The following is a 27,037-nucleotide window of genomic DNA, read 5'->3' as shown; positions in this document are numbered from 1 at the left end:
CGGCTGCGTGCCACCCCCCCGTTCCCCCCTCCCTTTCCCGCTGGTTGTCCCCGCGCGCGGACATCGTCGCATCCGGGCGGCGCGCGGACACGCACGTTCCTAGAACGGTTTCACCTGAGGAAACCGACGAAATCGACGAAACGTAGAGCGCACACGATTTTAATTAAAGTAAAACTCATGTTGTGTTTTTTTTAACACATGGTGTCTCTCTTTACCAAGACAGACGGAGGCTCATTACGTGTAAAAAGGAACGAGTCGAGTGTCCAGGTTCGAGCCGCTTCCGTGTGACAATATTAGAGGAGCGAGTGTGAGGTACAGTACAGTACAGCACAGTACAGTAGTAGTGTAACGTCGAAGTGGATTAGGGTTAGAATAAACTTCTCCGAATATGAAAACACAGAAGTCAGAACACGACGCGTTTTTATTTATTTACATGTATCCGGTGCTCTGTCGATATGACTTGTTTATTCCGACTTTTCTATTTGAAGTTAATAAAACAATTCTTTACATGATTTTCAAAATGCGTAAGTACTTAACTCCCTTACATTGATAACTCAAGATACTTTCTTAACGATGACTATGATTGTGAAGTCCATTTTACAGGAAAAAAAATATGTACTATTGAAATATGGTGGGTAGTTTTTCTTCATGTCCTCACAGCTGCACAAATGAAGCTGAGCTGTGGGGACATGAAGCAGCTTGTTAAGTCTTCTCTGGCCTACAGTAGGACACCCCCAGTGAAGAACCCCTCCGCCCTCAGGTCTCCGGGTTACCGGCACCATGTTTCCGGAATATTCCCATACCTGCATGAATCCAGCACCCCACCACCACCACCAACAGCTCCCTGTTGGGAGAACAGATCCCAACGGCTGTGAGGCCCTGCTCACGAAGGAGTGTGCGCAGGGTGAGATGACCGCTGCAGTTGCCGTGTGGAGAGCCGAGGCACCGAACCTATAACCTTGGGTTTGCTTTCTCTGCACAGCGGACACCGACCATAAAGCCCCATTCGGCACAGTGAAAGCACGACTGTTTACACAGCTGTGTACCCAAACACATCTAAAGAAGTAATTCACTTTATATCCAGTCTGTTCTGAGTGACAGAGACCATTTTCCACTTCAGTTATTCCTATTTCCATGGCAACCGTGTGACCTTATCAGGATATTTTTATCATTAGGGTCTTCAGACACCTACACATGGCAGCACTGGACCACAGCTGCAGCCGGCAGTGGTTCCCACTGATATCTTACACAGCTGTTGCACTAGTGCTGAAACACAAACGGCCGTGCCACAGGCAAGCCCTGAGGGAGCGCATCTGCACCGCACCATTATCACTGAACCAAGTGATTATTATTGAGAGGGTAATTGAGCTCCAGTCGTATGATTAGCTGTGCTAGACACCATGAAGGGCTTTGCTAATGTCATCTCACGCATCCGAAACACTGGAAAGATCAAAATCCGTTCGGCAGGGGCCACATGCTGTTTCAACACTCACTGGTCAGCATACCCCGAACCCTGGTGCCGCACAAGGATCTCTGTCCACTGTAAACGGGACAATTGGATAAAAACCCAACTTTGAACATTTATGAAGAAAATAAGGAGAGGGTGTGGTGAGTGGAAGCAGTACCTGTTAGATGCCAGCTGGAGGAGGAGGAGGAGGAGGAGGAGGAACAGGAGAGATCCGGCTAAGCTTGTTAACTGGGCTAACCGCTCTCGCAGGCCAGTGTTTGTAACTGCAGATGTCAGCTTGTGTGCAGCGTCTGGGGCAGGCCATGGAAATGGAGCAGGCTCCACAAAGGTGGACTGAGTTGAAGAAATGGCATGTAACTGCATGGTATGTTGTGGCATATTAGCGCTTGGCTGGCTGTGAACAGATATGCTGCAGAGAGCTCTCAAAATTCTGTCAAATTCCATTGGAAGGATGTTGGCGTGTCCAGAGTGTCACAGACTCTCCCTCCTAATTCTCCATATGTATGTCAGAAGGAGAGAGGGAAAAAACAGCAAGTCTGAAATAATTAGAGCACAATCTCTAAACTTGAGAAGTGGAGGCAGAGGGGTACTACATTTTTATCGAGATGTTTAACCTGATGTCATTTGACATAGATTAAATTTTTTTGCAGATGTAAGAGGCTCCACTGGACCCACAGCCCCACAAAGCACAGATAATTGTACTGCAGTGCAGGAGCCTCACAGCTCCTGACCTGTAGGTTTGGAGATGGACTTGAATCTGGCTCAGTCTGTGTGGAGGGATCATGCCATATTCAAAAGACGTGCTTCAGGTGAGTAGATTACTAAATTGTTCATAGTGTGCGTGGATGAGTGTTTTACCTTACCTTGCTCTGTTCTGTGGATGGGTAAATTCTTACAAGTGGCTTAGAGCAGCATGTCTGTCATTTGTCATTATAAGCTGTCTTGGACAAAGTTGCTGCGGTCATGCTGAGACGGTACATAGAAGCACAGACCTATGAGGGTCGTTTCGGGTCACTGCTATACTTACAGGTCCAGTTTCAAGTACCTGATAGGAAGCTATGAATTACAGCATTTTATCCATTCTATTACATATTAAGTAATACCAAGGTGGTACTTAGCTCTATGGTTGGGTCTTGTCTGACATTTAATGGACAGTGTGGTGGGAAGAGAAATTTGAGCCTGTGGAACAGACTGCAGAAATGCATGCTTGTAGATAAATCTTATCAAAAATACAAACTGTCTGCGTCCATTCTGCTCTAGTACAAAATGACGCCACAAATGTTGCGGAAAAAGTCAGTTTTACCTGTTAACAGCGCCCTCGTATGGCTTCTCGTGTTGATACAGTCAGATAAAGAGTATAATCCTAACAATATGTAGTAAGACATAACAAATATAGCACCCATAAATTTTTTACATCATGAATCTGGTCACCACCTGAGATCATATTTATATTAAGACAACTGGCAATATGTTCCTATAGTGACATCCAATTTTGGCAACTTTAGCAAAGTGGTTAGCACCATTGCCCATGTGAATCTCACCTACTGTTGTAGTACCCTTGAGCAATGTACTTACTCAAAAAATTGCTCCTGTGAAATTACCCAGCTGTATAAATGGGTAAGTAGTTTAACATTGTAAGTCACTTTGGAGAAAAGTGTCAGCTAAATGAATAAATGTACAGTATGTTAAGTGGGGGTGGGGGGGCACAGTGTTGCAGTGGGTTTGGCCAGGGCCTGCTCTCTGGTGGGTCTGGGGTTGCAGTAGACTGGCATCCCATCCTGGGTGCGTCCCCTCCCCCTCCAGCCTTGCACCCTGTGTTGCCGGGTTAGGCTCCAGTTCGTCACGACCTTGCTTGGGATAAGCAGTTGTAGACATTGTGTGTGTGTTAAGTAGTGACCCCAAAGTGACTGAAGATCCAGCTGTTCACATGCTAAACATATATTAAGATAAAACATATTCTTATTACTAGTGGTTGTATCTAGTCAACCTGAAAAGTGTCTTTTGGCGAGTGTGCAGAAGTCATGGGCAGAGCCTGGGTAAAAGTGGCTAAGTGAACCCTGCAAAGGCTGCAACTGATTTGAAATCTCATCACACCATTATTTCTTCACTGACAAACCCCTTTGTTCTTTTTTTTCTTTGAAAATGAGGGCCTGTGGCAATTGTATTCACTTTGTGGCTCTGCTGTTGGCCACGTCTGCCCTGGGTTGTAAGGCCATGGGTGCCAGAAGGGTGGACTTTGCCCATGTACACCATCCAAAGTCTTCTAAACACCTGACAGCATAGCACAAGGATGGCCTGGTGTGCAGAGCACAGTCTCCTGCTGTGACAGCACTGGCCCTCAGCAGATAACTGGAATGCCAACAGAACAGACCAGCTGCACTCTCCCAAATGTGTGGGAGTGAAATTCAACCTCCACAAAGGTTGTGTAGCACACACAAAAAACCTGCTGAATAAACAAAGTGTAGAGATGTACTCTGCACACACCTTGTTTCTCCTCCTCTTGAACAATGTTACAGTAGTTACATGAATTTGTGATGCCAAGCAGGATGTGAGCGCCACAGACCAAGGCAACATAGGAAGACAAAGCAGTGCTAACAAGTGTAGAGTAGGCCTGTTGGCAGCCTTGCTGGGGGGTCTTGGCCTACCGTGATCATAACTTGAGTCGCTGCCTTTGGTGTGGGAGGTGGAGATGAATCCTCACCGCTACCTATTTCCTGCCAGTTTAGAACATTTACTGAGTTTTGATTTGATTTAGGAAACTAAATACTGCTCTGCATTTCAATCCTTTATAATTACCAATTCGGAGTGCCACTTCTGATAATAATGAACATTATATGAATAACAATGTCTATGTTTCATAAGCAACCATACCAAGCCTGGCAATTTATTATATCGCTTTACTCAGCTGACAAATTCTGTAATGAAACACCATTCAGTCAGCTCACAACACAATGCTCACTGCTCTTGCTGATGTGCGGAGCTTTAATTTCTTGCACAACTTGAACCCACTTCAGCCACTGACGGAGAAAGACCTCGCTTTGTTCTTTTCCGTTACCTAGTTCACCCCCTCAAGAGATAAAACTGACAGCTGCTCCATCTTGTACAGAATTTTGGTTTGCTTTGTAAAACATTTTCCTTCCTACTAAACTGTATTGAATAGCAAGGGCCCTCAGGACCATTAACAGAAAATTAAAGGGAAGTCCCTTTAAAGAGACACATCCTCTGCTATTCGCCAGCGAAGAGATGGGCGAAGGGTGCTTAGGACACAAGAGGCCCTTGTGTGCATTCGGAACCACTCTCTCTGCACGCCATCCACCTACAAGGCTGCTTCAGCAGAGGGTTATTGTTGGAGGAGCTTCTCGTCTCTTTCTATTGTAGCCCTTAAACCAGCTTTTCCATGAACATGCTAATCTGAATGCTTTTCCACTTCACTGAAGAGCAAGAAACAAAACCGCTATTTCACTGCTGTGAACCAAAAGTTGCCGGAGCCTCAGAATCCAGATGGCCTTGGTATTTATACCTACAGTTAAGTCAACGGGCTGCAAAAATCAAGGCTCATTTAATAAAAACATGTGAAACTGTTTAAAAAGCAAGAGATGTATCCCCACAGTAAATGTGAATTATAAACTCCTGAATTAATGATTCCACAACAATAAAATCTCAATACGCAAAACTCGCTATACAACCCAACAGCACACAACACAACTTCAGCTTGTGTAATTGTTGGGACTACATGGAAGAACATTACTGTCAATACACAGGACACAATATCCACTGTTTTACAGCTATAGCTTCCCTGAGACAATCCCACTTACATACTTGTTTGCAGCATTCACTAGGTATTTAACAGAATTCCTACAATCATAATTCATCCATTATCAGTAAGACTTCATCCTATTCCAAGGCATAACATGTAAGAGTCAACTCCACAGATCAAGAGTCACCAATGCTACAGCTGTTAGATTATGAGGAATCTCCCCAAAGCAGTTCAGAGCAGACACAGACCACTTTCACTCACTGCTACCACTTTTGTTTCTACAACAGCAAGGAGCTGTAGAGGTGTGTAAATGCTTTAATAAAGGTCTCCAAGTACTACACATTAGGCAGAGTTACAGCACAGTTGTTTATTGTAAAGGCTGGAAAAGGTGGACGAAACTGTCAGGGTTGCTGAATGTACCCGTGAATTCAGTGATTTAACCGTTTTTATTGAGAGGCATGTTGCAGGTGTTACTGAGAGGCATGTCGTTGGTTTTTAATGCTAAAACAGGAATAACTGCAACCATTAAATGGGAGAAAACAATTAAAAATTGTGAAGTATCCATGCTGATAAAATGTAATAGCTGTGCATTAGTACAGTTCGACAAAAGAGAAGACAGACAGCACCCAGAGTTAGAGAACAGGTGGGAACGCACCGTGGTATAGGGGGAACAACCACAGCTTGCTTGAAGGAAATGGGTTCCTTGTGAACGAACAGGAACACAGTCTAGTGGAAGACAAAGATCCTATGCAGCCAGACTGCAGACTATGAAACACTGTCTTCACTACTGCAAGTAGTAGGTGAATAATAATAATAATAATAATAATAATGGAAAAACAAAAAAATCCCTTGAGCTGTTTTCATTTCATGCAACACTGAATAATTATGGGAAAAGGGTAATAAATTAACATTACGTGCACAAACAACAAAATATGTTTTTGATGAGTTTTTCTCCCATTATAGCTTATGAATTGCCACTACACTCTGGCTATGGTTTTAAGTTTGTAAGTTAATTACGCAAGGACCTTTGCAAGTATGCTCTAGGTATTTACACTATTTACAAGGTATACAGTCTCAGTTTTAAAGTTTTTCTTTTTGTTTTACCTCAAGTCTATTTTCTCCATCCATAACTTTCTCAAGCTCCTACTCTGCTGTAAAACCATGCATTAGAAGCTAAGGTAAAATGTCAGACTTAAAGCGTAACATTATGACAAAAATCATCTGCACTCAGAGGCAGGTCCCGTTCCGTAAAATTAAAGGACTTAAACGAGCTGAGATAACACCCATGGCTGCAGACCGAGCTGCTGCATTCATCTCAGATTTTCTGTTTTAATATAAAATCTCATTTCTTTTTCAGGATAAGGGCAGGAAGAGGGGTTTGGTTCTGGAGTGGGGATGCAGGCTGGTCAGAGAGGGTCTCATGCTCCCTCCAGCAGATCACCGCTGTTTGAGGAGTGCTCTGTACATGGCGAACCCCAGCACTGCAAACACAGTGGCCCCCACGCTCGCCCTCAGCCAGAAGTTGGAGCTCTTCAGGTCTGCCTGGGTCACATGCCTGTCCCAAGAGGAGGAAGAGAAGAAGAAAATAGTTAGTCGTGTTGTACCCAGGCAGGGGACAAAATCCAGCTGCACAGGCACAGGGCAACAGTTTGATTCAGTCGGTCAAAGCTGAATTTCAAACTATAGCCTTGTGAGGTGCCATCCAGAGCATCTCTGCACACCCACACTCGACAAGCCACACCCATTTCACTGCCCGCATGGTAGGGGCTCTGAACACAAAATAATAGAGAGAAAGAAGGGAAACAAATTAAACTTCTGAAAGAGAAACACGGGAACAAGAGGCAGATAAGAGAGACAAAGGAAGAGAACAAAAAGCCTGTTTTAGAGCTAGGTGATGCATGAGCAGCAGACAGCATGCATGAATGCAGAGAGCGATATGAGCAGAGAGGGGGGCAGGGCAGTGGGGTCATGAAAGCAGCCACAGTGACATGAATGCCACACAGCACAATTAGCCAGGGGAGACTTCAGCGCTACGCTAGCCAGCAGGGCACGAAAAAGAATCAGGATCTGCACGAAGGCATCTCTCAAATGACCTGCAAATGCTACTTCCCACACCCTGGTAAACACCATCATGATGCACCCTGTATCAATGCACAGAAAAAAGGAGGCGAAACAAGCAAGAAACTACTGGCTAATTCTACAGCTTGTCTTCATTCAGACATGGACAGGTCAGCAGATGGCTCCATGCCTAAGGACTCCTGCACATATATAATGTCATGATCTTGGCAAAAAGTTGCTCTCCATGTCAGCCGAAAGGAAAGAATCCTGCCTGTCAATTTCAACCGTACACCAGATGCAGAGAAACACCACTGCACCCCAAGCAGCTATCCTCTTACATAGCAACCCCAGTAGCACTGAACAGCCTGACCGCACTATGGTGCCCTCTAGCTGTAGCTTCAGTTACAGTTTTTGGATTATTATGCATAAAGGTGTCTTAACCTGAGAAGCAATGATGTCATAACGAGTTGCCACCTTTCATTTTTAATTTATAAAATACATACACAAAAATAAACATTTAATGAAAGACAGACCAAATCCTCTGCAAATATTTTCACTTTGAATTTTGCTGCAAGGCACTGATCTCCACTGAAGCAATAACCCTACTCATAGCACTTTCTTCACAAGATCATTAACCACATCAGTGACCGCAGAGCTCTTTTATCCTCACCCAAGAGGATGAGAAAGGACACATGGGAATGGTATGGACCTACAAAGGACAGAAATCGCCGACGACAGCTGCAGGACACCAAAGTATGCACACTGATCACCCACTTCTGTGTGATACAAGAGAAAAGATGGACATCAGGCTAAGCCCTGTCAACTCAAGGCAGAACTATGCAGGGAGAACCCCTGTGTTGGGAGTCTGAAGAGGTCAGAGAGCAGCCTCATGGAGAAAACAGAGACGGGAAGGGGAATATAGTGTGGAAAGACCATGCCATTTATGAGACATGCAACACAGCAATAGGCAACAAACTAATGGACATGCAGGAAAAGAAAAAGGGTTAGACAACCACATGAAACTGAACACCCAGCAGTGAGGACAACAGAAAATAGTATGGAACAAAAATGATATCATGAGAACGTAAATGATATACAGTAAGTGTAGCTTCCTTTCTATAGAAGCACTGACACATATTATGGTTAGTCAAAAACAAACATCGTTCAAACCAAGTGGACTGCGAAAACACAAAGTCAACTCAAAACCAAAAGTACTATTTAAAATATCTGAAAACTTGTTCATTTTACTTGACTAAGTTGGGTGGATATGTTAAAACTTTTTTCTTTTTAAAAAAAAAAAAAAAAAAAAAATTAAAAAATTAAAAAAAAACCACCCGCACTCCAATGTTAGAGACTTGGATGCTGCTGAAGTGATGAAAGTCAGTTCTTCATTCTCTCACTGTAAGAAATGCCTGAGCAGTAAATACAGCTGGTTTGAACATCAACATTCAACATGTCAGAACAATCACTGTGGCAACATCACAGAAATTTCCATGACATCCTTTGTACATATTTCCCCCCTCACCCACTTCTTTTCTCAACACACAACAGGACAAGTATTATTTCAGTATTCACTGCACTTTACAGTAGTTGTGTACACATCTATCCATTCATTGTCAGTAAGTGCTTTTTAGTGCAGGGTTTTGGTGGTGCAAAGCCTATCCCAGAAGCATAGGGCATGAGGGATGGTACACCTTGGATGGAATGTCAGTTCATCTCAGGCCAATCACACACATGCATTCACACAAAGGCCACTTTAGAGTCACCAATTCACCTGAAACATGTGTCTGAACTGTGTGAGGAAACCCACGCAAACACGGGGTTAACATGTAAACTCCACAGTCTGAGCTGGATTCAAACTCACATCTGAATGTAGAGCCCAGTAGCTGTGAGGCACCAGTGCTACCTGCTGTGCCACCCTCCTCTATACACATGAAACATAGAAAACTTCTGTGACGTTTTCAAAACAAGCTTAGGTCAGCTGGATGGAGACATGAAAACTGTGAATGCTCACTTGGGCAACAATGTCAGGTTTTGCTCCCAGCTCAATAAAAAGGAGCATGTGTTAGTACCAATCTTCACACTGTATATCCACCACCTAACTACTCATTTTCAAAATGTACAAGCTGCAAGGCATATAAGCATGCAGCAAAAAATCCTGGATAAGATGGCTAGTATGTAACATGGGGGTCATATCTTAACTAGTGGCCTCATAACACCCCAGAGGTTTCAGCAGAACTGACCTATTAGGATGTTACATGTGGGACATCCTCAAATTACCCCCCATTAAGTCCTTAAATGCAGAAGTTTAAAGCAAGCTGGAGTGTTGAAGAGAGGTGAACGTTGACATCAGGAGCAGGCTCCTGGGACTGGTGTGTAGACACAAGAAGCTTACTGTGAGGTCACGTTGGGAAAGAGCCGAGAGACTGGGACAGCTCACGGTCACACACTATTGCTGTCAAGGCAGACATTAACTGCAGCATGACACGATCACATTCCAGCCCAAATCTTTCTAGAGATGTGACATTCACACAAGAGTATCTAAGACAAGTCAGTAAATGTGACAGCATTAACATCATTACCCATTAACAGAAAATCAGAACTAACTCTGGCAGCATTTGTGGAACCTATCAGCTGCAGGCAGTGGATATGCAGTGGAAAGAAGAACAAGGGAAAACTGATGGAATCAATGAGCAAGAGGAAGGCTTGTGAGGGAGGGGGCCGCAGCAGGACGGGAGAAAGGACCTGTTGAGAACGGCAGTGTAGAGTTTGGTCTTTACAGACTGCAGAAACTCTGAGTTGAGGAGGTTCTGACAGATGCAAAAGGTGCACCTGTTGCAGGTACACATGCAGCGTAACCGGGCGTGGCTGCGGAGACACACACACAGAGGAAGAGCAGGTGAGAACCGCACACCATAATCAGAACGATTAGAGCCCAGCAGCACCCAATATACAAACAGCCACCCTAACGTATCCCCCTCGGTGACTGACAACGCAGGAACAGGTAAGGAGGCGTTTGGAGAGGGGGAAGGGGCGTAAAAGTGGAACAGCAGAACTCGAGCACTGTTACATCCAGTAAAAGCCAAAGCATTACCTGTACAGACACCTACAGGTGACTGTACTGCTGCTGGCTGTCACACTGACTGATGTAACATACTCCACTCCTTCACTTCTACCATGTTTACAAGGATACTTAAAAGGTAAATGGTACAGCAACATTTATTTTTTTCTATTCTGTAGAATTTCCCTTAACATTGACAATTTTAAAAAAAAAAAAAAAACCCTACTTGCCAATCCAAAGCAAAAGCATTTTACACAAGTTTCAAAATCACATTTATAGCAAACATTTTCTTGCTCCTTATTTTTTATCCCCCTTCCCTCATATCATTTATTTTTTCTTTTATTGTTGTAATTCTTTAAATGCTGTAAGTTTCTTAGCTTTACAGTTGCAATATCATTCTTCTTTATTGTTAAGCACTTTAAGAAGCTGCTTTTAAAGATATATAAAATAAATATTATTTAGTCAATTACTTCAGAGCTTAAACATTCCCATGTTATATAGGAGGAAAGGGGGCAGAAATTCCACATACTTACATCATGAATTGCAGGAAGCAGAAAAGCAGAATTCAAAATGCAAACAAAGCACAGCAAAATGCTGGTAATAAAACTCAATCTCTTGTTTAAAGCAAATCATATTATTGAACAGAAATTAAAATGATTTTCTCTTCTTTAATCTTTGTTTTATGTACATGGTTGAAGTAAAGAAAGCCATGCACATGGGCAGTGTGCCCTCAAAGCAGTTAATATCCATTTACACAATTGCTCAGCATAATATCAGTCATAACCTAATGAGAACACTTACTAAGAGAAAGATTACTTGGTGGCACAAAGCAGGGAAAACAGCAGCACTTCCACTATACTGTACTCCAGTGATCAATGAGATCAGCAATATTCCCAAATTGGCTTAGTATTGGATGCAACGCCAGCAGCACATTTTGCTAAGAGGTGCATGAAAGATGTGCACTGGAACTCCAGGAATAAGTTATCTCCCAGTGGAAGCAGGCTAGTGGTGCCGAGGGACAGGGGTCTAATATGCACTACACCATCTACCGAGTATTTTTCATATTGGTAAATACGGCTTTGTTAAGCAAATAAACAATAGCAGATTTTATTTATATTAACTTGGCATTTCTGATAAGCAGCTGTGCAACCAGAAAGAACAGGAGTCGGTATGATAGGAAGAGCAAAAACAGCAGCACATTTAGGACTTTCTTATCAAAACAACTGAATTCCTTTGCAATCTGAACACACCAAATTAGCAATGTCTGTTTTTCTAACCTGAAATAACATGCAAGTGATAACGCAGTTCCAAAACATGGCAGAAATCCCAGCTGTTGTCTCTTGGGCAGTACTACACTGTTGCAGAAAACATAATGCATAATTTGTGGTCTAAATCCAAGTTATTATATCAACCGTAATGCTGCCCAGCAGAACAGTATTTGTGTACTGCTCAATCACAGATTAAAAAAAAATACATCGACTAATAATAATGATGTTTACCAAGGGAAACCCCTGCTGACATTTAATCTATCAGTGACTTTCACTAAGTACACAGAGGTCTTGCATAAACTTCCTTAGTGAAGGAGCGCGACAAATAAAACGGGAAATAGATCCTGCCAATTAAAGTGTGTGTCGTACATCAATCAAAAACTATTGTAAGGAGCAGTAACATATGTCTGGAACTGATCCAAGGCACTCCTAACATCCAGATATGTGGACATACTGTGTAGGTGAAATTTTGGGCCTGTTGTGGTCCTGTCAACTACCTTTGTGATTGTTCGTTGATGCCATTTTAGCCAAATACCTGTATATTCTTTAAACTGGCTTCCAATTTACCTTTGTTCATTTAGTTCATGCCTTTAAAATGACTTAGAACATTAAGCTACCTACAATTATTTACCCATTTATAGAGCTAGGTCATTTGTACTAAAGCAATTTATGGTAAGCGCTTGACTTAGGTACGAAAGCAGGAGTGGGATTAAAACCTGCAAACTCTGAGTCCAAAGGCAGCAGCTATTACCATTTCACTACTTGCTATCCTCTGCTGAAAGAGCACCCTGTGTCTCTACCTTTCTAGTAGTACTTTGTGAGTAGTTTAATTTTTCCCCATTATGTCATCAAGGCTCCAAGCACCCTGACCTCCAGTGAAACTGCCCACCACTAGAGCTCAGCAGGAAGGTCATTATACAAGAAGACATGCAGCCAAAGCCAAATAAAGGCTCACAGCATACACCAATGCAAAATTGGAAAAAAAATGTAACAGATGAGTAAACACAACAGGCAGAATGTAAAGAAATCCTGTGCCAGAGAACCAGGCAGGTTGAGAATTCGGCAGAGCCATGCAGGAGAGGGAGATGGGATATGGGGAGCATCAAAGGACAGATCGGAAGGAAAGTGATGGGTGGGCACCCAGCACTCACGGGTACATAGCCATGGTGGTGAGCTTGGTGTAGATGTCTTTGTTGGGGGCATCAGCCGTATTGCACGTAAAGGACTGCGGAGGTGGTATCTTGTGCCTCTTGCAGAACTCAAGTGGTGATTGGCTGTAGTGCTGCTTGACCTCGTGCAGGTCCGACTTGGCAGCAATGACCATGCACGGCGTCTTGCTGTCCATGAAGTACCTCTGCAAGCCCACAAAATAAGGATTACTGAAGAAAAACCCAATCAACTCAACAATTTTCAATGCCAAAGTTTTTCTACATCATATTAACATTAAATGTCTTATAGTTATTTCACTTGATTTATTTCATGTGTCTACAAGCAGACCTTTGTTGTTCATGTTAAGTATGAACTAAAGGGTACAGCACCAGGGTACCTCCTGGTAATTGTTCAAATGAAACCAATTCATATTACGTTATGCCTGCTTTGACCATGGAACGACTGAAAATACTGCAGCGTCATCAAAAAAATACATTTAACAAATTACTCATATTGTAGCCAAATGGAACACATGCAGTTTACTGACATGAAATTTAACTGAAGTAGATATTCAGCAACAGATTTATAGTTTATAAAATCATTAACAACAAACAATATCAAATGAACTAACTTTCGGCCAACATCCGCTTGCAAGAAACGGAGCCGAAAAGGTACCTTAAAAATGTCTGCACAGAACTCAAAGGAGCTGGGATTGCTAATGTCATAGACCAGGCAGACAACATCGCAGCAGAGATCAGCATCCGAGAGGAACTCGGAGTCGGGGAAAACTTCATGAAGCTGAGTCATGAGAAAGGGAGGAGACAATTCGGTCAAGTATCAATCAAGGGGGTTCTAGAAGTTCATCTAGAAGTTCAAACTTCAACAAATGATGGTATATACAGTAAATCATGTTCCCATAAAAACCATCAGAAATATAACGACAAACCTTCCACTCAGACCAAAGAAATCAGTTCCAAGATGATGATATGATGGTGATACTAGTACTACAGATAACAGACCATATTTAAAGGAAGTAAGCTCTAACTCACCAGCAAATATTTTTCTTGTCCATAAACATAGGTGGTGCTGATGGCATAATAGGATCTGTGGTCTTCTCTTATAGTCTTCTGACGCTGCAATGGAAAGGAAATCTTTTCAAAGAGAGGTCAGTTTTATGAAAAAGCCAAGAATATAAAATCACCAAATGAAATCTGACACTTACGAATATGTGTATATTTTTGAATACCGAGTGATAATTACTGGGGATAATTAGTAGTGTACTGGTTACAGCTGCTGCCTTTGGATCCAAAGGTCACAGGTTTGAGTCTCACCTACAGCTGTAGTACCCTTGAGGAAGGCACTTACCCTAAATTGCTCTGGTAAAATTACCCAGCTGTATAAATGAGTAAATAACTGTAAGTAGCTTAACATTGTAAGTCGCTTTATGAGAAAACTGTCAGATAAATGAATAAATGTAAATGTAATTATGTAATTTGGACAAAGAACATATCCTTGATATTAGTAGTGTAATAGTGATATATTTCCTATTTTATGTTTTAATCATCTAAATCTAAGTTTTCACTAAATCTAAGTAATCACTGTTGGATTGTGCATTATTATTTACTCTTATTTATCTATTATATAGTCTAGATTATATTATGTCTTTTGCATTCATTCTTACATACATTATTGTGAAACTCCATGTAGAAAGTTGTGGAATACAAGGCATCTCTGTTTGAGGTAATTTTCATTAACATAGATGCATTGGTCTGATGCTGAAGGACCTTGGACGGTGCTTGTTATAAGTAAGATTCAGGCTGTATTAGAAGACGGAACAGAGATGTGCAGGAGAGGACACAGCCCAACCCCACAGAGCACTCAAGACTGAAACACACAGGTGCATTAACATCAACGTGTTCGTACATCTTTGCAAGTGTTCACATACAGTATGTCCTTCGAGAAATTTGCATGCACATCAGCGGTGGATAACACACACCTGGTGAAATTCTTTTAATTCAAACTGATGTATGTCGCTTTGGAGAAAATCGCCTGCTAAATGGATAAACGTAAATGTAAACCACAGGAGATGGAGGTGACTCACCACAAGATTCCTGCCCAGGAAAGCCTGGAGGAAGCCACTCTTCCCACTACCACTGGCACCAAACACATTGCAGCAAAACACATTACGCTGTGTCTGCTTCTTCTGCAAGTCAATCTTCTTGTCACGTGTCACTGCGAGTGTGTAAGGGTGGGGAACAACTTCAAGTCAGCAAACCAGAAGCCAAACGCAGGACAACCAGATACTAAAATCATAGCTGCAGACCAGGAAAGGTTTCAGTTATAGTATGTAACATTTCATTTACCAATAAATCAAGTTATTCATTTTTCTTCTCCCTCTCCCTCACAACTGCAGAATCCTTTCTAGGATTCAGTCTCAAAACATCTCTCTCAGACCCACCCACTTCTCTCCTGATCCACTAATAGTTACTTTATGATACAAGTTTATGTATCTGTCATGATCATCTTTGCACCTCCTATGTGACTTTCAGTTGTATGAACAGGCACCGGAGTAATGCGTGCCTTAAAAATTGTGGCACTGGTCAAAAACTCTACTTCAACAATCCTAAAGGTCTTCATCTGTTGTAAAATGGACTTCTGTTTCTTTTAAGTTTTACGTGGCTTTTGAGAAAAGTTTAGCTAAATTAAAAAATCTAAATGCAAGGAAGTCCAATTTCCATGCTTCATGCATGGCAGTCTATTGGCTATTCTTCATAAATAAACGTGTAAAAGAGTTTTCTTTCTCTGCTTATTATTGTAATGCCAGTGTCCAGTCTATTTATACCCGTCATATCATTTTGTGTAAGCACTGCTGGGTGCAGAACCACCGTGGTAGCTGATGAATAATAATAACTATGTTAGTGTGCTAGAAAACACATCTAAGCATTGACATGTGACTAACTGTCAGACTAAAGCAGAAACAGACAGATGGCGGTCCACCACACCACCAGCTACCGTGACAATGTGGTCTCCACAGTCTGTGACCTACCAGTGATGGCAGCAGCCTGGGACTCCTGCTCACAAATGATGGAGTAGCCCAGGTACCCCAGGTACTCCAGGCAGCGTTGCACATCCAGGTACGTTGTTAGCCTGACGCCAAAGAGAAGAAACCAGTTAGCTGTACAGCTCAAATACTTAATGTTTTGGAGATGCACCATTAATAAAGTACCACTTAATTATAAATACTCTTACATAAGTAATGCTCTGGGTCTGATGACCCTCGTCCCCCCATTTATGCTGGTTTATGTCCCATTAATGAATTACACTTGATTCAGCTGTTGATATGCACAGCAAAATTAAAACGATGCTAAACTGAATGCATTAACTGAGAAACCACGCATAACTGTTTTTAAACCCACTTTGTCACGCAATAGCTGTAACAGAAAAACACTGGCAATGCTAATTTTCTTCTTTTAAGTGAGTGATATGATAGAGCTCTTATGAATTAAACCAATTAAGTACTACACAACTGCCTATTCCAACATTAATTTATTAAACTTTGCTTAAATTGCAGAAAAAACCTAAGAAATTAAACATTTTTATACATCCAATGTCCATCTATATGTTTTCACAGATTAGCCAAAGCTATTGAAAATGTATAATGCATCAGTTTCAGGGTCGTTTGGAACATGGAATTCCATTAATCAATTAAATCATGGAAAATTACATAAGAATCCTGGAGGACCAAAACCAGCATACACAGTAGTCTGTCGAGACCAAGGCCAAAACCATCTAAACCAGTACAATGTTTGGCTCCAAACTAAGAAACGGCACCATGTAACAGAAAGCATGATTCTCACTAGGTTCCATGGCAGTACTCACGTCCACTGAGAGAGATAGCCCTGGTAGGTGATCCAACCCTGGTCGCTGGTGCACACAGTGCTGTTGACATCAGGGCCCCAGGGCATGTAGGGAAAGACTCTAAACAGATCCTTCAGCTCATCTGGTGACAGGGCACAGTCTCTGTCCTGAAATGTATAACAGACCAGTTATTCACAGCCATTCAATTTACTGGTATCACCCCAGGAACTAGGAAACATCCAATCAATGACTGCAAAGCCCTGGACTGACATAATCTACTTCATGGTTTGTGGTAATGCTAAAATGTGAGTATGCAATAAACCTGCAGGGTGAACAAATTATGCATAGTCTATAACCTGAGACAGGAAAATGAAAGAGTATTTGTGTCTAAACACTGGAGGTATGAAAGGGAGTGATTCAAAAGAATTAGGATAAGTCTAAACATAACAGTAGGCGTTAAATAATATCCTACTCTTTTATGCCTATAAAAGATCAACAGCCCAAAAATATTCTACTGTTTTATGCCCATAAAATATCAACTGCCTACAGCATAAAACTGTATCAATGCAACAAAATGATCCACAGAATTAAATTTATCTTTTACCAACATGTTCTCCTCAACCATCTTTGAAATGGGAGCTTTGCATGTGTATGGAGAGAAATGCAGACCATCACCTTGTCGTGTTTGTCAAAGACACTCTGGAGGAAGAGGTAAGCATTGTGGTTGAGCTCAGTGGTACAGTCAGGAGGTATTTTTAACCTGACACAAGACAAACACTGCCGTTAGACTAAACACGTTGGGGATTAACAGATTATGAGAACAAGATTAGGACACAGCTCTTCCTAAACCTCTTGAAAGACTTGAGTCCAAGGTAACTACCTACATCAGATTGCTCTTCTGCCAATTCCAATATTTCGCACATCACAAGCTAGGAATAACAGTTAGTAGTAACACTAAACATGTAGGGAAAGTTTCACTATTAACAGTGTTGTAATATCATTTGCAAAAACCTGCAAACAGAATTAAAGATGTGCAAATTTAACCACACTTGCATAAAGCAAGCAGTACAAATGCCAGCAGGTACAATGGTTACAGCTTGTACTTGGGTACGGGTTTAAATCCCTGCTGTTGTAACCTTGAGAAAGATATTCGTGCTAAATTGCTGCAGTAAAAATGACCCATTTATATAAATGGGGTAAATAAATGTAAGTATCTTAGTATACAAACGTCATAACTTGCTTTGGAAATAAGCATCATATGAATGAATGAAACTGATCTGTCCTTGCTGTATACCGCTTTTTGTCATGGCACATAATCAAGGTGTATCAGGAAACAAGCTACGTGAGGCTTACGGGGGAAACAGGTATTCCTGGGTGAGCTCCAGGTCATCGTCGTAGCCGAATCGCCGAAGCACCGTCCAAGTGGTCTCATGTCTGCCTCTCTGGATGAATAGTGTGTGCAGGAACAGGAAGCCTAAGTAAGCCAGAGTAAGATGCTAATCAGACACAGCCAACTGACAGTGTGTTCCCTAAGGGTACATCAACACATTAACAGTAGTCGAAAGTTTAAGTACTCTTGATGGAAACTAGTTTTTTTCCCCACCCATGAGGCATTTGGATAATATGTTTGATCGGCGAATCAGTCACAGTGTGTCTTTCCAATTCTTCTGCAGCAAAAATTATGTTGCTTTGTTTTCATTCTTCTATTCATTTCAGAAAAATGCCCAGGTTGCCCAAATATACTCAACACTCTTCAATGGCATTTAAGTTTCACCATACGATCACAGAGTCCTCCTAACCAATCAGAAACGATCTATGACCATCAACTTCACTTAGGAATAAATGAACTAAATTCTAAACATCAGTTATTTCCTGTAAGAGAGGGAATAAAAAAGGCATGAGCCTGTTGGTTTTGTTTCACCTTTCAGTGTGAGGCCATTGTCACGCACTCCATCTGTCATGTTCTTCCTGACTACATTCTTCACATCCTCCAGGGCCTGAGGTGCAAGGGGTGTGTTGAAACATGTCCTCTGAAATAAATAAATAAATAAATGCCATCATGGTCACATATCTCTAGGCACTTTAAATAATGATTAAATCATGATTATACTTCATATGTAATTAAACTAAATTATAGACCAAAAGTATCATCAGGGTTGGTTATAGATGTTAACAGCAGCAAGGAGACGCAAAATAGCAAATGGACAAATACCATCAAGAAACGCCTGATACCTGGAAGAAGTTGAGCTCATTGTCATTCAGAATGCCGTCATTATCCAGGTCAGATACTTTAAAGATGCGTGTTAGGGCCTTTGCACAAGCAGGTTTAATCTGCAAATAAACAATACATTCAGTTAAAGGACTTAAGATTCTTATTCACAAAAAGGCTTCATTCAAACAAGATCGTTTCAAAAGAGTGAAATCTCAACACATTTTGAACCATTTCACTGACTGCCAAACTGCTCCAGTACATTTTAGAGCTTTAAGCAGAGATAAGCTGCCCAGAAACCACTGAATGTATTTGAATAAATTCATCAAAAAATTTGTGAAAGAGATATTGATCCATTATCTCATCAGGAGACATGAGAGTAAATTACAATATGACAATTACAGATGGCTGTAATGTGGTGACGCAGCTCGCACCTCTTTCTCCTCTGGACAATACAGGGGGCCTGTGGGGTGCAGAACAGCTTTCTGGGCATAGTAGAAGAGCTCAGAGATGTTCTTCAGGTTTTTAGCAGAACACTACAGACAGAAACAAGCGTACACCAACGTGATGTGGAAGAGCAGAAACAGATGAACGAAACACTTGCCATGAACAGTAGTGAAGTCAATATGTGACATAAGGTGACCTGTGCCACTTTGCTGCCAATTTGGTAATCTCCTTATTCAAATATCTTCCACATGAACACTGTACTGAAGCAAGGGGTATGTTCTCTAGTGAACAATGAATCTGTTGTCCTTTTATTTGATGTAGAACTTGAAGCCAAAATGTTTTGTTAACTGTATGCTGATGGCTATCTAGTTTTTCTGATTTGCTGCCATGATAAACTTGATTAAATATTTTAAACTAGGTAATAATGAAGCAAGACCCTGTTCCTTATTCTAATCATCCACCCACCACCCCAAAGCATATTCCTGCTCTCTGTCCTCAGGTTCCCCAGAGTGCCAGCATCTCAGATTTAAATCCTGCAGACCTCTTGAGTGGAAAGTTAACATATTTCAATTGTTATCAGAAAGGCTGTCTAAAACAACCTCTATCCTGGTGTGACTTTGCTAAACTTGTGTCACATGGGTGCAAGACATTTAACAGACGAAATCCGTCTCATGGATTAGATTTAGCAGTCTGATGAGCACAACCTCCAGTTATTTAATCTCATTACCAAGGATCACAGCAACAAAAGCACTTCGATTTAAGAGAGGGACAAAGTTAGACACATTTAAAATTAAGAATCAATGGGGAAAGCAGCATACAGAAGGAGTATCAGGTGATTTAGTAGCCAATCAAAAATCTGGCAGCAAGTCTTTATAACGCACACTAAAGAAAAACATATGCTGCAGAAACTCCATCCAAACAACTTTACTCCTTCCAACAATGAACACTGCCCAAGCATCAAGATCAGGGAGAGGAAATATGATTAGTTTGCCTGCTAAACTAACACTTCCCACACTCACACTTACGAAACTGAAATGGAAAAACTGCAAGCACCAAAGGGTGTTTCACATAATGTGACGGTATTCAATGATTAATTCAACCTCTCTCAATTACACACCAAAACACACTGGCAGTTTTTGCATTCTCACACATCTCAGTATCATGGCAAACCCATCAATAACTCAGCTGCAACTCAACACACAGTATCTCACCTCTACACAGGTCTCAATCTCTGAGTACTGGTTCATGATGGGCAGGATGGTTTCCATGCTGCTGTGCTCCACCAGGTCTGATTTGTTTCCTACGAGGATCAGGGGCACCCTGTAGCCCAACACATAACCTACTGGGTAAAATTTTCTGAGCTGCCAGCCATTTCAAAAGCACCCTGTTTAATTGTTTATTTTATTCAGCAAAAAAATCTCAAAACAACCAGATTCTTGGTTTCTTTTCATTGTCACATATACATATATGTGGGAGGTGCTGCCACTGTGAAAGGGACTGGATTTTCCTTGCGCTCTTCCCAGCCCATAGCAACAAGTCATCAATCACAGCATTCCTTTCATACTTCTCATCTTTCCTTCAGCACATAACCGGATTTTAAATGGCAGCTCCAGCAAAGAATGCTGACATGCAACATATACATGCAAAAAAACACATCTGAAATAAAGTGTTGACAAGCCATATACAGGTATCCCTCAATTTACAAACTCTCTTAATAAAAATATTGGTATAACAGCTATTGGCTTTTGATACCCATTTTCAATTTACGCAACCAAAAAAAGTATGTGACATTTACCCAAAGTAATTAAAAAAAATTTGAGCATCACACGAATGACGCGAAAGTGCAGTAATGTACTGTAGTTGGTCTATGTGTATGCAGATCTCTCCATCTGTTGGTATGTTAGCAATATGAGTGTGCTGCTTTAAGAAAGTGGAGTTTAACTGAATGACTGAATTGATAGACATCAGAGCAATTAGGGGGAAAACTTTATTTTGGATATGTATGTACATTTGAGCAGAATCATAGTTTTATCAAGTTGATCAGAATAAATGCAATGTACTCAGTGGATCCCTACTTGGTTTATTGCTCATCTTGCGAAGAACTGTCTGGAAGCAAAGTTAACAGTTGTAATGCACTTTTGTATTGTTTTCTAAGATGTATGTCTCTTTGAAGAAAAGTATCCGCTAAATAAATGAAAATGCAAATGTGTTTTATATTGTGCTGAAATCATGGGCTGGCAGTTATATGACTTTTTACAGTGTTATAGTGATTTTTTTTTTGGATGGGCAGGGAATGCATTACAGTTTTTCCCCCCCATTTAAAAATACTGTACTGGAAATTACATTTTCAGTATCCAATTATTTCGATATGCATGCTGTTTTCAGGAACCATTTAATTTTGTGAATCGAGGAATGCCTGTATTTAAATTCAAACTGACACTGCTAAGCTGTCAAGCGGAAGCTCCATGACCGTAGTCATGAAGTAAACATTGCATTGCACTGCAGCCCTCCTGTTACAAACCTACTGTCTATCTATTAAAGGTCAAACCAATCCAACATAGCTGAACTTTGACTTGGCATCCAAGTAACAAAAACAGCACCACAGACCTGCTGTCCTTGTCTGTTCTGTCATTTATGAGTGGAATCCAGTGGCTTGTCACCTAGGAGAAAGCAAAGAGTACCCAATCATAGGCTGCAGAAATGAGAATAAAGCTGTAAATGTTGGTCTATTTTTAGATTTTTCTTTTAATAATAAGAGACAAAATCAGTCCGTTATACAAGTCTGACATTCAACACTGTTAAAACAGTAGGGAGGTTTGGGCTTTGACCAAAGGAAAGGAATGAACTTGCCTTATCTATGGACTTCTTGTTGTTAACAGAATACACTATGCATATTACATTGGCCTGTAAAGGGGAAAAAAGACTACCGTTAATATAACAAATACAACCACCTGATTTTGTTGTTATCTTTAGAGCTCCTGTGCATCACTTATTCATTTTGGTACTTGCAGTACAAAATTCAGACAAAATTAATCACCAGGCTTGTACTGGAGGATACCTGGATGCTTCACATTCTCAGGTACATCTATTATATGGAAAAGCATTTTTATTTAAAAGTACAAGTTATCATTTAACATGACTTAATATGAGTGTTCTGTGTTTTCTCACCATTTACCCTAAATATGCAATGTTGAATTTATAATTTATTCTGATGTCCCAAAAATTCTACCAAAGAATAAATTATCTCTGAAACCAGAAAAGGTCGTCAAGAGTAGCGTCACCTTCGATATTTCCTGAAACAACTGTTCATCCGATTGTTCTGCTTCTGTGAAGTGTAACAAAATAAGCTGTTATTTTTTACACACCATTGCCTTAACTGACATCTCGTATGATTAAATCCGTCTGGATACTATGTTGACTTTGCACCTGAATGGGAAAAAATGATTACCTGAATAATCTACTATGTGAGTAGGGACCCTTTCCGGTGTGACGTCTGCAGGAATGGTAATCTCTTCAGCACGAAGGGGCACCTGTTCAGCATAAAGCGGATAGGTTGCATTAGGCCATATAACCAAACACCAGAGACAAATCTACAACAAAACAAAAACAAATTCAAATTTAACCAGATGTAAAAACTAAGAAAGCGGGATTAGTTACCCCTAAGACCTAACTTTACCCTTCTGCCGTTTAAATCTGCCTCAATTTTTCCTCATAAAACCACTTTCTGAAAATATTTGGGAAAAATGAGGTATGAATTTAACTGAAACCAGAAATATACATTTATGCGAAAAAGACATTCTGATAAAAACGGGGAGAATTATAATTCCCTCTTGGAATGAAATGGTAAGGTCTTAAAAATCTACATACCTCATCTGGGAACTCCTCGCTGACAAGAGTCATAATTAAAGATGTCTTTCCAACTTTAGCTGTTGAAACAGGAAGAGTCTGACTCAATCTAAGAGTACTACACTCAAGAAAAATCTATTACCGTTATTTTATTGTTGTATTGCCTAGCCAGTGCTTTCATCTGTACAGACATACTATTTTTATGCATTTATAGAGCAGAATATTTCAACGGTGAAATTAAGCACCATGATCAGGTATATTGCAGCATGACCACTTTCCACCACTTCAAGAAATGAAACATGGCATCAGCCGCCCTGTTTGTCACTTGGTGGTATAGACCGTATAACCAATGAAACACTTTGACATACTGACAAACGAGGAGCTCCACAACAGAACAGCTGCAGCAAGCCTTGGTGTGTGTGAGCCACTCAAAAAATCTTCCCTAATCTATCTCCAACAGTATTCAGGAAAGTCTACATCTCTTGCAAGTATTTCACTATGAATTAAAACTGTACTTTACAAAAACCAAACTGCTTTTTGAAAATTTTCCGTTGTTCTTGTAGACTTTTGAAAACAATGAAGACATACATTATGGCTGACATGTAGGGTTAAAACTAAATTCAACACACGTAGCGTAACGACGAAGCACAAGTGAAACACTATGACTAAAAAAAACAAAAAAGTCACCACAGCAACCACAGCTCTTGACCCTTGAGGAAGAGAGGTGATGAAAGCCAAAGGTGAGGTTTCCAAATTGAGCGCAACTAAAACAGGCATTGGGCACATGCGGAACACCTGATGTTGAAACAGCTCAAGTCCAATCCACATTATTTCAGTAAAAAAATATGCACGCCAGTAAGCCCTGGCACTGAAATGCAAAAGATTAAAAACTGTCCTGAATTCAGAGAGACATCATGGAAAATTGCGAGTGATCCCAAAACCAGTAGGATGCGCTATCCAGACCCGGGAGCAAAAGGTCACATCCGAACACTTATTTATAAGAAAGATGACAGATTGAAATCATTGGCATTTTTCACAGACCTGGAAAAATTCACTTACACATGAGTTTTTATTTAACCATACATTATACGTGTGAAAATCAAAATCAGAAACAGGAAACACAACTCGCATCACGTTCAATGACCTTGGCTGCAGGGTTGTGACGCTAGATATCATTCGTTTCATGTAGAGTCTCAGTCTGTGCAGTCATCCCCGAAATACACCCATTCGATTTTCAAGAGTTTGACATCACAAGAAGTTTCCTTTAAAACTCCTACTTCAACTTACGATGCATATCATAATATTTACAAGAAACAAATTTGGATTTTGCATGCATCCTGGCAGCCGAGCAGCAAGAAATATTTACATTTATTTATTTAGCAGACGCTTTTCTCTTTCGCTTTACTTACAATCATGATCGACCAGTATTTAAGCAACACCTCTATTTAAGGTGACTTGAACAAGGGGTAATATTAGATACAATTTGCTGAAATTACATACAATATATCACCCATCTAAGCAGCAGAGCAACGTAACACACTCTAAATACACACATGCAACAGAACATTTACAGCCTCCAATTCACCTGACTGTAGTAGAGCATCCATATATAGAAGGGGACCACATGCAAACGACACACAGACTGAGCGGGGATCAAACCCATAATTAACTGTACGGTCCAGGTGTTGTGAAACACCATGTCAGCTTCATCTGTGAGTTCAGCTGCATTCTTTTCATCGATTTCTTTTGTCTTTGTTTGCTTTTCATTAAAAGTCATATCAACACATAAACACTGAGTATCACATGTATGTATGGTTTTTTTTTTTGTGAGCGTTTGTTAAGTGTATGGTACATAACAGCTGCAAAAGAGCTGAAGGGTCACAGGCAGGGAGATAGAGTAGAGTATCAAAGCAAGTTGTCCTTTCATAATTAATGTCAACTATTAAAGTAATTTCAATGGGATTTGGTGATATTTTATCATAAATTGGAGTCAATGTTGAGGCTCAGAACACAAAGAGTTTCATTATTCGAAATTATCATTAAGTCGATAACTTATGAGAATTCACCTTACAAAATGTTTCTTGGAAATACATTATTTTCTTGAGGCGGGAGAAGACTGTAGATCCCCCTGAAATGTAGCCTTTCTTTTTATCCGCTCTAGAGGACAATTTTTTTAGGGTACCTCCCAAACTCTACATGCTAAAGAGTCTTAAAGCACCTTATAACATACCATGCTTTTAAATACTATGTTTGGGGTGAGGCTTACAAAACTTCCGAGAAATATTTCCAACAGCCTCTCTTTGCCGAGTCTCAAGAGGATGCAAATTTGAATATCACAGTCATAACAAAGGGTGGGTGCGATGGTGGAGCGGGGTTGACCGGATCCTGCTCTCCGGTGGGTCCGGGGTTCGAGTCCCGCTTGGGGTGCCTTGCGATGGACTGGCGTCCCGTCCTGGGTATGTCTCCTCCCCCTCCGGCCTTACGCCCTGTGTTGCCGGGTAGGCTCCGGTTCCCCGTGACCCCGTATGGGACAAGCGGTTCTGAAAATGTGCGTGTGTGTGTGTGTGTGTGTGTGTGTGCACTTGGGGTGCCTTGCGATGGACTGGCGTCCCGTCCTGGGTGTGTCCCCTCCCCCTCCAGCCTTGCGCCCTCAGTTACCGGGTTAGGCTCCGGCTCACCGCGACCCCACTCGGGACAAATGGTTTCGGACAGTGTGTGTGTGTGTACCCATCTAGAGTTCCACCAAGAGCTGTGTCACATTTAGTATTATTCCTAATATTTTTGATTCCCCGATACCTACATAGTTATTACGACGACAGCGCAAAATGAAACTACAGATACGAAACATCACTCTTTCCCAGTACTCCACCCTGTAACTAAGTCTTAGCTGTGAGCAGCTAACCAGGATATTTACTACATTCTGCCTAGATATGATTCATAGTACCGTGTTTTTTTTTTTTTTTTGCACATTCTCTGAGTGTGTCAGTCAGTCAGTGTAGTGAAATAAGTAAAACGCCGGCAACACAACTCACCAGGCAGACACTCTGCTCCCTTAACTTAAGTGACACATGATCATGTGACATGAAAAGAAAGCATCAAAGCCAAGGCCAAGGTCACGAGCATCTGAACATGATCATGATCTTGTGAGACTGAAGTGAAGGAGTGACCCCTCCGGTCCGAACACACACTACGAACACGCCTGGCTCTGGGCTCTCTCTACCCCGGGCTGTTACATGATCAGTGTGACACACTACACCTGACCTGTGTCAGACACCAGAATCCCAGAGTTAAACACGTGACGAATCGAAAGCAGACCGGTGGTGTGTCGTGACATCGGAGCGCCGCCGCCGGCCGGCTCGACGTCTGTGACTCTCTGTCTCCGCTCGCTCGGTTCCCAGCCGCCCACTGGCACTTCACTTGCACGTCTTTTCTGCTGACAACTTAACAGACTGACACTCAAGAGTCTGACTGCCCTCATGATTCATACCGACCCCGTGCGTCCCACTTACGTTCCCCCACCAGCAGAATCCTCACGTCCTTCCTCATGGCTTCCACACACTTTACTTTTCAAGCCTTTCTTATTCGGCTGTGAGGGAACAAGAGCGAGCGCGTGCGTCCAATGTCATGGAGACTATGCCATCATGGGCTTAGCCAGCTTAGCCCAGCGCCGGGGAAAAAGAGGAGAGAGACGTCCGGGGCAGGTCACTTCCTCCGCCGGCGGAGGCCGGGCCCCGGGGCCAGTCCAGTTCAACCACCGCTTTACGAGGAAACGGAACCGTGCGGACCAGACCGTTTTTCGATTAGCTGCGATTCACCACACTGAAGGCCATTAGGAGTTCATTTGCCTGTAGCCTGTTACACGTTCCCTGCATTATGTCACTGAGTGACATCCTGTGGCGCATCCGGCTTCCGGTTC

The 27,037-nt window shown here is 41.6% G+C and overlaps 1 protein-coding gene across 2 annotated transcripts; it reads right to left on the bottom strand.

Moving 5' to 3' along the window:
* Positions 1 to 5,537: 5,537 nt before the first annotated feature.
* Positions 5,538 to 27,027, bottom strand: rhot1b (ras homolog family member T1). 2 transcript variants are annotated; one of them, XM_018762003.2, is made up of 20 exons: positions 26,631 to 27,027; positions 23,143 to 23,201; positions 22,724 to 22,805; positions 22,557 to 22,600; positions 22,126 to 22,179; positions 21,883 to 21,935; positions 20,487 to 20,595; positions 19,263 to 19,364; positions 18,852 to 18,950; positions 18,541 to 18,649; positions 17,973 to 18,093; positions 17,295 to 17,379; positions 16,641 to 16,786; positions 15,808 to 15,908; positions 14,863 to 14,993; positions 13,811 to 13,894; positions 13,437 to 13,559; positions 12,764 to 12,966; positions 10,029 to 10,151; positions 5,538 to 6,780 (listed from the first exon to the last, which is right to left on the bottom strand). In XM_018762003.2, the coding sequence occupies exons 1-20, from the start codon at positions 26,665 to 26,667 to the stop codon at positions 6,663 to 6,665; spliced, it is 1,983 nt and encodes a 660-aa protein (XP_018617519.1). In that variant the 5' UTR covers positions 26,668 to 27,027; the 3' UTR covers positions 5,538 to 6,662. The 2 variants fall into 2 exon arrangements, with proteins under 2 accessions (XP_018617519.1, XP_018617520.1); XM_018762004.2 differs by lacking the exon at positions 10,029 to 10,151.
* Between the last annotated feature and the right edge of the window lie 10 nt (positions 27,028 to 27,037).

This window comes from Scleropages formosus, chromosome 20, assembly GCF_900964775.1.
Source record: "Scleropages formosus chromosome 20, fSclFor1.1, whole genome shotgun sequence".
In the NCBI taxonomy this organism is placed as follows: domain Eukaryota; kingdom Metazoa; phylum Chordata; class Actinopteri; order Osteoglossiformes; family Osteoglossidae; genus Scleropages; species Scleropages formosus.
This window is presented reverse-complemented; position numbering and strand designations above follow the sequence as displayed.

What these genes read in the sequence shown, in the direction of transcription:
- rhot1b (XM_018762003.2), bottom strand. Translation starts at nt 26,667, where the DNA reads ATGAGGAAGGACGTGAGGATTCTGCTGGTGGGGGAAC. An exon ending in ATGAGCTCAACTTCTTCCAG is followed by an intron (nt 18,650 to 18,851) that starts GTATCAGGCGTT and finishes TATTTATTTCAG; the next exon opens with AGGACATGTTTCAACACACC. An exon ending in CAATGGCCTCACACTGAAAG is followed by an intron (nt 18,094 to 18,540) that starts GTGAAACAAAAC and finishes TGGCTTACTTAG; the next exon opens with GCTTCCTGTTCCTGCACACA.